We start from the raw sequence: 12267 nt of genomic DNA on the forward strand, positions 1-12267 counted from the left end.
TGTCTGTGACCTTGCCTGGCCGGAGCGAGAATCCGTCAGTCAGTCTTCTCACTGGGGGCACTTTTCATGCTCTTTTCTGGTTTGTGGACCTCTGTTCCTGGGTTCTGGGGTTCTCTCCTGTGGACCCTATAAGAGTAAGGGTGTTTGTCTGTGTCCTCTCGGGCACCAGTGGTCAGCACAGGCCCTGCACGGAGAAGGCAGCTGGAAGGACATGAGGAAGGAAGGGAAGACAAGAACACACTGAGTCCTCAGTTCCTGGATCCGTGGCCTTGTTTTAGAGAACGTGGGCCCGAATAAGAATGTAATGATAATCTAACAATGACTCCACTGATGGGGTGTCTATTATCTGCCAGGCGCTGTGCTAAGCACTTTTGATTCACGTAATGTCGTAGAACCTGCCGGCAGCCCAGGGTGGTCTGTACTATTCTTGTTCCTGTGTTACCCGTGAGAACACTGGGGCACACACAGCCTGCATGTGGCAGAGCCAGGACTCGAACCCAGGGCCACCACCTGCTGAGGCTCTCATCTCAGGCAACAAATATTTTTGGCTCAGCTTACAAAAGAGAGACTAGAAAGGGTTAAGCTTTTAAGGGGACTGCAAGAACTTTTGTCTTTGTAGCATTTGCTGGGCCCCAATGGGGTTGGGTGGGGAGGGAGCTCCAGGGGCAGAGAAGGGACCCCTTGTCTCTCCCAGAGCCCAGGCTGGTTTAACCCCCGAGTCTACTGTCTGTGCCAAGTTCCGGGTTGGGGTTGGGGCTTTGGTAGAGGCTAGAGGGCACATCCCTTTGCCTGAGCAGTGTGGGGTCTGGAGAGGGTTTAGGAGGCCGGGTCTTGTTCAGGCACTGCCCCTGCTGTGTTTGTGGCCCTGGGTAAGCCTCTTGCCCTCTTACCTCAGTTTCCTGGAGGGTAAAACGGGTGGGGGGGGGGCAGGACTGGGCGACCCCAGAATGAACTCTTGATTGCTTTCCAAGCCCCCTGGCTCGGGGTACACACGCGCCCTCTCCAAGACTGTCCAGTGGCTGCTGCCGTCGGATTCCAGTCCCCGGTGAGCACTGGGCTCCCTGGCGGCTGTGACAAGTTCCATTCGCCACGGAGGTGGCAGCCGGAGCTATTTTTGGAGCAGAGTGTGGTGGGGGAGTTTCCTTTTGGCAGTGGCTGGGGACGGGAGTCTTGGGCAGGGGAAAGTCCCGCACAGAGACAGGGCCGGCCTCCCTTCCTTCACCCGCCCTGGCACAGAGGCCACCCAGATCCCCGGGGGCCCCGGCGCCTCACGTCCACAGATCTTCCCTGGAGCTTCTCCGGAGCCACTTTGCAAGGTACCGGCCTTTGCCCTGCCCCCGGCCGTGAGGAGCCCTCACTCTTTCCTGCCGCCCGGGGCTGCTGCCTGCACCTCTGAGGGCACGCCTGGCAAGGGACAGGGAGGCAGGCCCAACAGACCTGCAGGGCCTGGGCTCCTGGGGCACCTGACCTTGGCTGCACCTCTGCCACTGCTGCCCACTTGACCACCTGCCTGCTGGGGGCTGCCCGTGGGCCAGCGCCATCAGCCTGGCACGACCTTTGCCACCACTCCAGTGCAGGGGCCCGTGGCTGCCAGCAGGTTTCACATTGAGTGATCCCCAGCTTTGCCAGAACTCCTGAGGTTACGAGAGAAGCAGATAAAGCAATTCTTATCTCTCCGGGGTAGATTTTGGCTGCCTGGGCCCCTGCCTGATGTCTGAGCCGTGAGTTCACCATAGAATTTTCTCCCACTGGGAATAGCCATTCCTTCAAACCTTAAAACGGGGGGCAGGAGAGAAAATTAGGGGGCCAGGGGTTCAGGAACTTGCCCTGTATCGAGGCCTCTGGGTGGATTATGGATGCTCTCCTGGGGCCCAGGCCAAGCTTTTACAGACACTGAGGCCCTGGGAGGCTGCCTCGCGGGGTGCACTCCTTCCACTATTGGTTGGCAGGGCAGTAGCATGGTCTGAGAGAGCAGATGAATCTCTGCTCTGAAACTGCCCCTCCAGGGGCCCTGGGGATGAGCTGGCCAGGGGGCCCCAGGCTCCTCCCTCCTGGCCTCTGGGGTTTATGTACTGAGTCAGCAGCCACTTACCTGGCCCTCCCTCTGTGGCCTGCTGGGGTCATAGAGGTAAGTGGTTTGGTCTCTGCCCTCGAGGAAATCTCCAGTTTAGGGAGAAGGAAACACCTGAGGGGGCAGTGACAGCACAGGGCTGAGGGCTGTGGAGCTGGGGAGTAACTGACTGTCTGAAGGAGTCTAGGAAGGCTGCCTGGAGGAGATGCCCCAGGTTGGGCTCTGAAGGAGGAGCCGGGTTTGCCTGGAAGCCGTACATTCCAGGCACAGGGAGCAGAGCCTACCAAGGCCTTGAGGGGAGAGCAAGTTCATTTCCTTGGAGGGCAGGGGTCCTTGGGATGGTGGGTCTGCGTCAGGGGTTTGAGGCTCTTAGCAGAGTGAGCTCCCAGCTTCACCGGCTCTCTGGTGGTCTCCAAGGATCGCCCCAGGCAAATGAGATAAAAACTCAGACTTTGGAGAGTGGGATCTGGGTTCAAACACAAGGCATGCCATTTTCCAGCTGCACGGACTTGGCAAGTCCCTGCACTCCTCTGGCCTCAGTTTCCTCATCTGTCAGTCAATGGGGCCGTGGGGGGTGTCACAGCAGGAACATGCTGAGATGCTGCGGTAACTCCCTGGCACAGAGGAGATGCTCACAGATCTTCCTCCTCGGAGGGTGGGGCAGGGCCAGCCTCCGCCAGGGCCAAGCCAGAGGCCCTCCCGGACGGGAGCCAGACACCTCGCTGCTCCTTTAACTGGGAGACGAGATGTTTGCTGCTCCTACATTTTTTTCCTCCAGAATTGGGTTTTATTGCCCAAGAAGGAGGAAGTGAAAGGTGGCCAGGGGCTCTTGCCCTTTAGAAAGGCCCCAGGAGGCCCTGCAACGTGCAGTGCTGGCTGTGTGGACTGGCCTGGTGGTTTCTGCCTGGTCCGAGCCCACGGGGATCCTGAGTGCGAAGGCAGACGTTTCTTGCTTTGGGGCTTCGGGAGGGTGGGAGGGGCCCCCTTCCACCGACTGGGCAGAAGTTTATTCAGCCAGCCCCTCTGGGTGCCCGTTTTGTGCCAGGCCGTGGGCGAGACACTGGCGGTTTAGAGATGACCGCTAAGATCAGCCCCCGCCTTGAAAGGCCAGCAGAGGAGAGGAGAGGGTGACAAAGGGAGCAGTTTGTGCCCAAACGGCTGGACTTGAGGAGAGAAGCCCATGTGGATGCCATGAGAAGGGGAGGAGGAAGGAGGCCCTGGCACCACCTGACTGCTCCCGCGCCCACCCTGGGGATTCCAGCCGTTTCCTCTTCATGGATGAGGAAATCAAGGCTCAGGCAGGGGGCAGGACTTTCCCAAGACCCCACAAGAAGTGCCAAGCCTGAGTAGGACCCAGGACCTGGTCCTGACACGTGACGTGAGTGAGAGTTTGCCCTGGAGAGATCATCTGTTCCAGGCAGAGACCAGTGTGTAGAAAGATCTGGAAGGGCCAGGGTCCTGCATGGTTGGGAAGAAGAGGCCCTAATGTGCAAGGGTCTGGGGTCGGGGTGGGATGGGGCGTTGGGGGAAACACAGGATGGCGGCCAGCGCCAGCTGGGCAGAGCTTGGAGTGCCGTGCTGAGGCGTGTGGGCCTCGTCCCGGGGAGCTTTGGGTGGGAAGTGGCAGGTCGGGATTTGCATGTTGGGGGACCTTCCCATGATGGGCTGGAGGTGGGGTCATCAGGCAGGAGGTGACTGCAGGGATCCTACTGAGAAGGGGCGAGGCCAGCACAGGGCAGGGGCTCTGGGGGAGTGCAGATCTGCTGGGGGAAAGAATTGCAGGACTGGAGGAAGGCCAGGTGTGGGCTGTGAGGAGAGCGAGGCATCCGGGGGGCGAGCCTGCATTCCTGCTGGGTCCCTGGCAGACAGACAGGCGACCCGGTCGCTGAGATGGGGACCCAGGGAAGAGCAGGCTAAAGCTCCAGTTTGGGCCAGGTGAGTCTTCAGTGCCTGTGGCTTTTGGTGGTTATTGTCTGGAGCTGTGGAGAGAGGCCCCATGCTGAAGAAAGAAAGATGAGGGTGAGAAGTGGGTGAGAAGAGGTGAGCTGGAAGAGAAAGACGGGGTGAGGGTGCTGGGGAAGAAAGCCCCATGGGCTGGGTGGGTGCTGCATCGCCCCTCAGCTCCAGGCCTCCAGGTTCTGCAGACCCACCGTCCTCGGAGGCACGACTGCCCCAAGGAGGGGGATAGGGCCCCTGCACAGGCTGCTCCGTCCTTCCAGGGGCTGCTGGTGCCCCCGTGTCTTAGAGAAGCCCGGCTCCTGCCGGTCATGGAGCCTTGGAATCTGAGCAGCATGTGTGGCTTTAGGGGTGGGGGGTGAGGGGTGCAGGACCAGTCAGGAAACCAGACACCATCTGTGGCTCATCCCCTCCGGCTCCCAGGCCCTCATGACTCTGGCCTGAGATCTGGCTGCTTCCTGTCAAGTGATGAATGGGTAACGTCTGCTTGTCCTAAGACCAGAAGAGCGCGGGGGCCGGGCTGGAAGAAGGACACAACAGCCAGAGCCATACCTCTGGGCCAGAATTCATTCAGTCATTCGTTCGTTCGTTCACTCTTCCGAGGCAGTATGGACTAGGGAGTCAGATAGACTGGGTTTCAAATGTCAGTTCTGCCTGTAGCCTGCTGTGTGGCCTTGGGCCTGTCACTTAATGGGTTTGAACTTTCGTTTCCTCCTCTGCGCAGTGTGGATCAGAGCAGTGCCGCAGGGTGGCTGTGAGGTGGAACGAGGTACGCACAGTGCTTGGCATGTGCCTGGCGCCATGCAGCGCCTGCTGCCTTAGCGATGGGCTGTGATGGTGTCCTCCCACCAGCCAGTGGGTAGGACGTCCCTTACTGCCCCAGCCGTGCACGGGGCGTGCAGTCGGTGGCATCTCTTTCTCTAGTTGCTCACAGCCCCACTGGACTGAAAGCAGCTTCGAATGGCAGCTCTCTCTGCTGTGTGGCCTTACTTTGGCAGGTCGTGTTTGTCCTTGGAGCCTCGGTTTCCTCACCTGCAAAATGGGGGTGCTGGCACCTCTTGGGTTTCTCGGGAGATGTCACCTCACTGAGCACAGGGTTGGTGCTCAATGTGGATGTTTCCTGATGCTAAGGCTGATCTGGCCTTGACCCCGCCAGTGGCCAGGCGCCGTGAGCTGCCGCGTCTCCTTCCTGGGCCTCGGATCTCCATCTGTGGAGGGTGTGTTGGGCAGTGCCGGCCTGTGGCACCTCTTCTCCGGGCTGGCTGAAGGCCACAGGCAGTGGGCATCCATCTGACGCTTCTGCTGCCGGAAGCCTGCTGGACCAGTGGACTAGGCCCCGGTGTCTGCACTGGTGTGGGGTCACTTACGCGGGAGGAAAGACAACTGCGTGTAGGAGGACGTGAATTCACGGGGATGGTTTCTTGCTTTGGGAAAACCACCTGTGAAGCTGTTCACTCAGCTGGAAGGACCGAGAAGGGGTCTTCCCCAGAGAAACCAGCACAGCGTCCAGCTGAGGCCAAGCCTCCAAGGCCAGTTGTGTGCTTATCCCGAGGCCTTTGCCACCTCTACCCCCAACCGAGGGGCAGCGACACCCCAGCCTCAGTGGACGGGCCAAGCGTGCGACTGGGCTCAGAGCCTTGTGGCATCAGAAGAACCCTGGCTGCACGCGCACATGCAGAAAAGGCAGGCAGGACACATGCAGCCTCCAGCTCGGTGTGGGAGCCAGCAAGGGAAGTGTAGACAAATGCTTGTGGCCATGCAGTGTACGAATGCCCTTCCAGAAGACCTGACACACACAGATCCTCACACGCTGGGGTGTGCCCCAAGCCGGGTCCATCCTGAGCCTTCCTGGTGTTTTGGGTCATTTTCATGGGGAACTTCTATGAGCCTTCAGCCTCCACAAGGTGTGGCATTGGGCAGGAAGCGGAGGGACACGACTTCCCCCTAGATGGAGTTTCCAGAACTTGGGAGGCAAGGGCCGGGTGACAGTCTTGGTCAGAAAGACCACTTGGGCAGTCTCGAGCCCAGCACATCAGGGAGCTGATCACTTCTGGGGAGTGCCTGGGTACACCCAAGGCCGCGTCTCCCTCTGGTCACGCCCCGCATTAGGAAGAGCCTGGACGAAGGCTGGGCGGGGAGGCGCATGTCATGGGCTTTGCAAAGGTAGCCACAGTGCCCGTAAGTGATGACGAAGTTGATTGCTCCAGAGCGATCCCCAAGAGGCCGCACAGTGTGGTAGACAGAGCATGATCTGGGGTCCAGCAGCCCAGCCCTGCCACCAGCTGTGTGATGCTGGGCAAGTCCCTGGCCCTCTCTCAGCCCCAGTTCCCGTGTCTGTCACTTGGAAGCCGTCACTCCTGCCTTGCCCGGTGAGGGTTGGCACTAACGATGCTGGTAGCAGCGTCTCCAGGCTCCGCACATGCCAGGCTCTGTTCTCAAGAGTTTATATCTGTTAACATGTTTAATCCTCTCAGTGACCCTTAAGGATAGATCTCACTATTAGCCCCATTTTCCAGATGAGGAAACTGAGACACTTGTGGTTAAAGGAAGTGGGACCAGGATTTGAACCCAGGCAGTCGGGCTCCCAAAGGAGCCCTAGGCCGCAACCCCTGGGCTGGTGCCTACCCCATCCCTGGGTGCCTGGTGGATACACACGCTTTGAGAACCCAGGGGCCCATGCTCACTGCAGAAGAAAGGCCCTCTTTGAGGCGGCGTTGAGTGTGGCCTGCGGCCCGGGTCTTGCATTCCACAGATCGTTGGCCCCTGACTTGGGCTTGGCTGCCGGGGCCTCATTGTTCTGCTCCGTTGGCAGGAGGCGCTGGGCACAGGCAGCTCCCAGAGTCCGCGCAGGGGCCTGCGTGTGCCAGGGGCTTTCCCTGCTCTGCAAGTCTCCTCCCTCTCAATCTCTGCCTTGCTCTTTCTGCATCTGAAGCCCCTAGGAAGCAGCTTGTGGCAGGAATTTCCGGGATCAAGTGGTTGGGTTTCTCTTGGGGTACAGACAAAGAGAAAGCAGCTTCTCTGAAATCCCGAGCCCCCGGAGAGCCGCAGGAGGCGTGGCTGTCTCGGGCCAGACCGAGGAGGGCCTTGGCAGTCAGTGAGGGCTGGGTTCACATCTCCCCTCCAGAGCTTACTCGCAGCATGACCTTGAGCCTCCTCTCTCTGAACCTGATCCCCAGATGTGAAATGGGTCTAGCAACACCCCAGGAAGAATGGGAAAGATCTGGCCCACAGGAAGCACTCGGAGAACCTTCATTGCCTGCCTCCCTCCCCCCGCACGCCTCCCCTCTCCTCTCCCCTCTCCCCTCCTCCTTCCCCTTTGTAGTGGCCCTCTCTGGCACTTGGGGGCTGTGACTTGTGGAGTCTTCCTTGGCTGCTGCCTTCCTAGAACGAGGGCCTCTCCTCCTCCCTGGGGAGCGTGGTACAGTGGGTTCCATTAGGTTCCAGGCACAACAGCTCTTAGAAAGAGTAATTCACCAAAGCCCCAGGGGGTTGGCAGAAAAGGTGCCGTGGACAGCAGTGCGGCCTCAGCTTGGTGCCTCCTGTCCGTGGGGTCCCTCATGGCCCACCGGCCCTGGGATCACCCCTACCCTCTCAGCACTGGCCTCCTCCTTGAGTGGAGGGGCTTTTCAGTGGGAGGTACTGGAAAGGAAGATGATATATTCCCAGTAAGAAAGAGCCTTTGAGGACTGCTGCACGATGGTTTTGGGCAAAGATGCCATCGTGGGTTGGAATCCTGGCTCCGCTCCCTGTGATCCCTATGATCTGGACAGATCTCTCAAACTCCGTGTGCCTCAGTTTCCTCATCTGTAAAATGGAACAATGACAGAACCTGTTTTTCAGAGTTGTGAAAATGAGATGGGCTCGTAGAGAAGCATATGGAGCAGAGCCCAGCATCATAAGGGCCCACAGTTATCATCATTATCTCTGTTATTTCTGATGAGGCCCCGGCGAGCTCCTGGGAAGCTCCTGAGAGCGTGCCGGCTGCCTCTGGGTGCAGATGTCGGATGCCATGTGGGTCAGGGGAGTGACATTGGTGAATACCTACTGAGTTTCCGCCCATGGTGACTTGCCCAAGGTCCCAGCCGGGGAGTGCTGGGATCGAGATACAAGCCCAGGCCCACTGGCCCCCAGAGGCTGGTGAGGTGGCACCAGGGACCGGGAAGCCAGAGACTGTGAGCAGGTGGCAGGTGAGTGCACACACGCATGGGCCCGGCCTGCAGCCCGCTCTGCTGCCTTCCCAGATAAAGACAGAACCTTCTAGCTGGAGACACTTCTCCTCCAACCTTTCCCCGGCGGTCTCCCTAAGGGCAGAGGATGGTGAACATGTCACCCCGAGGGGTCTGGGGGTGCACCCCGAAGCAGCTGCCGAGCCTGCAGGAGTCTCCGGTTTTATCTTAAAATTCATGCGCATTTTACATTCTGTTCCCTCTGTATCCGGTTTATTGTCACACACATTTCCCTCCTGAGTAACAGCGCTGCCTCGGAAAGCTGCTCGTGTTTATCTGTTTATCCTGGGGCTTTTCGTACCCGGGTCCCCACTGTGTCACCCTGGGGCTGTGGGAGCTCAGGCACAGATGGTGGGGAGGCACTGATGGGGCTGTGGTCCCATGTGCATTTAAGGAAGTGGCCACAGTGGCCCACGTGGAGGAGGAGGGCTGGGGAGAGAGGATACCAGGCCCTGGGAGACCCAGAGGTCCAGGGGGAGGCGAGGCCTGCCTTGGGGCAGAGGCAGGGGTGTGGGAGGGAGAGAGGCCTCAGAAGTGCAGGCACACCCCCACAGTGCCTTCCACATGACTCCCATAAAAGAAAAAAAGAGACAGCAAGAGATCTGCCTATTTATGTGTATACATTACAGTGCACCACATAAAATGCCATGCATGGGGGTCAAAACTGGTCGAGGCTGGGCGGTTTCACAGATAGGAGAGCACCCGGGCTGGCCACGCCTGGCAGGACGCTCTCAGCCGCTGAGACGCCCCTGCCAGCCTGAGTTGGGTGCAATCTGCAGACTCTGCCGTCTGCTCCAGGTGGCCTCGCTTACTGCCATCTATTTTGTGTGCTGGAGAGCAGTTTTGCTCCAAAATGCTGACGAAAGGTGTGAAGGAGGAGCTGGGTCTGCCCTGAGGACACAGGAAGGACAGTGCTGGACGCCCGCATGCAGGTTCTATAGAGGCTCCGGGTGCCTTCCAGGACAGAGCCGGGAAGGCCGAGATCAAGCTCATCCGGCAGGTTAGGGCTTGGCGGACATCCTTTCACAGGTCAAAGGGCATCAAAGACATCCCTGAGCCTGGGAGGGCTGGCCCGACACCCACTGTAGCTGGAAAAAACTACAGTGGGGAGGAAGGAAGAGTGATTCGCAGCCCGAGACGCTGTGACCAGCTTTCTGGGCCGGTGACTGTAACAACCCCTCTTGGTGCCGAGTCCTGTCCCACTGCCCAGAAGACCCCTGTTGGTGGGCGGGAGGCCTGCTTAGGAGGTGCATGCAGCAGGGCTTGCCGACCACAGACCGGGGAAAGCTCTCGGTTTGGGATTTGGCTGGTGGGGGTGCAGATGCCCAGGTTAGAGACCACGAGAGGCAGAGTCCGTCCAGGGAGACAGGTGACGTCTTGGGTTGGGCTCCCCAGATGCAGACCTGAGACGCGGCTGCATGGTGGAGGCAGACAAGCCGGCGTGCCCTCTCAGACCCAATCCGCTGCTCCCCACCGCCGGTCTCTGGAGTGTGAGTTAGACCTCAGAGGGTCCTGACCTGAGCCAGGGGAACTGGCTTTCATACTCGACCCCTCAGTTATTGATTAGGGTCTCCCCAGGGGGCCTTCCACTCCTGGGGACTTTGGCCCTCCAGAGGGTGTAGGCAAAGCTGCTCCAATAGCCTGGGCTGGTCCTTGGAGGTTCTGTTCGGGACGTGTCAAGCGAGAGGTGCCCTTGGGAAGCCAGGGCAGGGTCTGGTAGAAGTAGCAGCAGCCAGATTCGGGGGGTCCTCCCCCCATGCGGGGACTACACCCGGTGTCTTCAGTGTGTCAGGATGCCTGCTTCATCCTTGGCAGCCCTGTGGGAACCCAGGCCTGGCCCTGGGCAGTGCTGCTGCAGAAAAACTGGTGGGGGAATGAAGACCTTCCTCCCAAGGGGAGGGGCTCTCCCCTTGCATCCAGCAGGATCACGGTGGCTGCGTGCTGGCCCTCCGTCAGGTCCTACAGCTTCTTCTGTGTGCCCGAGCCTCGGTCCCTGCCCCAGGGCGCTCATCTGCTGGGGAGGCCGGCAGAGGCTTCCTGGTGACACTAGGAGTAGCAGTGATATTGGGGTCCGAGGAGGCCTTCAGCTCAGGCCAGGGCACATAGTGGGTGCTTCCTCGGAGGCAGCGGCTACGGTTACTATGGCAACTGGTGACTAGCATCCAGGGCTCTCCCGGGGCCTTAGATGTGGCAGCCCAAGCTTTGAAGGTTGAGGGCTCTGCCCCTGCCCAGAGGTTTGTGCAGGACTGTGCGCGGGACCCACGGCCTTCGCTTTCCCAGTGTTTGGTGGTCAGGCCCCAGCCAGGATGGGGATGCGGTGTCCTTCCTGCAGCGGCTGCTGGCAGGCTGACTCATGGTCTCTCTCTGTTGAGCACCCAGGATGCCAACCTGGGTTTACGTGGGGGTCATGATGGGGACAAGAGTGCAGAACTGCCCCCCAAGAGGAATGGAGGGTGGTAATGTGGAAAAAAAAGACTTTGGAGTCGGGACGTGTGGGGTTCAATCTGGTGCCTCCCTTTCTGGCTGGGGGACCAGCTTTAGATTTTTCCCTGCTCAGAGCCTCAGTTTCCCCCTCTGTCCAATGGAGATAATCCTAGCCACCTAGTCAGGACAGCATTGTGGAGGGAAAGTGTGTCATGTGAGGTGTCAAGTCGTGTGGCTTCTGAGCTGGCTGACTATGGGTGGGTTACCTGCCTGCTCTGCCCCTCAGCTCCCACGTCTGTAACCTGGGCCGAGTGAGAGCACCCTCTCTGTCCGAGGGCCGTCACGAGAGAGTGAGCAGGCTTGCAGATAAGAAAGCTCTCATTTTCTTTTGCAGCCCGTGCCTTGTGAGGTTGGCATGCAGGATGGCAGGACAGCCCAGCCACATGCCCCACGGAGGGAGCCCGAACAACCTGTGCCATGCCCCGGGGCCTGCGCCCCCTCCTGACCCACAGGTAAGGCCTTTTCCTCTGTCTGTAGTGTCTTGGGGATTCTCTGAGGAACGCAGGCCCCTGAGGCCGCTTTGTCCCGGCCCCTGGAGGAAGGGTGTCAGCAGCCGCGAGGCAGAGCCTCCTCTTGAATGCTTCCCATGATAGGCGAGAGCTCACTGCCTCCCCTCGGCAGCCCTTCCTTTCACTCAGCAACACTCAGAGAAGCTTCCTCTGGGCCAGGCTCTGGGCCCGGACCGTCCTGCCCTGGGGGGTTTCCATGGGAGTGGAGCAACTTTATCTCAGAGGAGTCAGCACTGGGCAGAAGGGCGGACATAGAGGGCATTGTGGAGGCCCCAAGGAGAGAGTGAGGGTGCGGGGGAGAGGCCAGGGGTGCTCGGGCTCAGAAAGTGCTTCCTTGCGATGAGCCAGAGTCTGCCTCCTTGTTTGGTCCTCACCGTGTCTGGCCCTCTTCATCCTCTTTGTCTAGAACCATCAGAGCTTCAGGGACACTGGTTTCCTTACACCTGCCTCACCCTCTCTGTAGATCCTTGGAGGGCCAGGCAGCCTTTTGCAGCTTTTCTAAACATGGCTTCTAGGGTTCTGAGCTGCTCGCATACCCCGTGCCTTTGCACATGCTGTTCGCTGGGCCTGGAGTGCGCTCCCTGGCTTTTCCTCCAAGCCTCGGTCCAAATGCCGCTGCTCCTGGGGAGCCTTCTCGTCCCCCCCTCCCTCCTCTGTCTGCCTCCACGCCTGTGCACAGGCTCGGTCATGGCCACCATCACACCCCTCTGCGGGACTGCTTCCTGCGTCTGCTCCTTTCCTAGACAGAAAATCTTCCAGGGCCGGGCTTCACTGGTCCCCCCATCCCGGGCCAGGCACGGAAGAGCCCCTGAGTGCCCACAAGTTAATGAACTGCAGAGACCTGCAGTGCCCCCACCCAGCGCACGGCTGTGTGTGAGCCAGACCCCGTCTGCTCTTAGCGAGCACACAGCCTTGCAGGAGAGAAGGATAGGAAAGAAGGCTAAAGACGCTCAGCGGCCTGTGGAGCTCCAACAAGGCACCTGATCTGAACTAGGGGCCAGAGAGTCTTCCTTGAGGAAGT

General features: G+C 59.6%; 1 protein-coding gene across 4 annotated transcripts in view; it reads left to right on the top strand.

Moving 5' to 3' along the window:
* The window catches only part of NEK6 (NIMA related kinase 6), an 85005-nt gene that overhangs the window by 31368 nt on the left and 41370 nt on the right, over nucleotides 1-12267 (top strand). For 2 of the 4 annotated variants that reach the window (XM_023628839.2, XM_023628838.2), the window contains one exon: nucleotides 11072-11189. In XM_023628839.2, the coding sequence (XP_023484607.1) occupies nucleotides 11100-11189 (90 nt within the window). In that variant the 5' untranslated portion in view covers nucleotides 11072-11099. Of the gene's footprint in view, nucleotides 1-1097; nucleotides 1317-3100; nucleotides 3450-11071; nucleotides 11190-12267 lie in introns of those variants that run through there. The other 2 variants (XM_005605778.4, XM_070251020.1) reach the window with 2 other exon arrangements.

Source organism: Equus caballus, chromosome 25 (assembly GCF_041296265.1).
Source record: "Equus caballus isolate H_3958 breed thoroughbred chromosome 25, TB-T2T, whole genome shotgun sequence".
Lineage (NCBI taxonomy): Eukaryota > Metazoa > Chordata > Mammalia > Perissodactyla > Equidae > Equus > Equus caballus.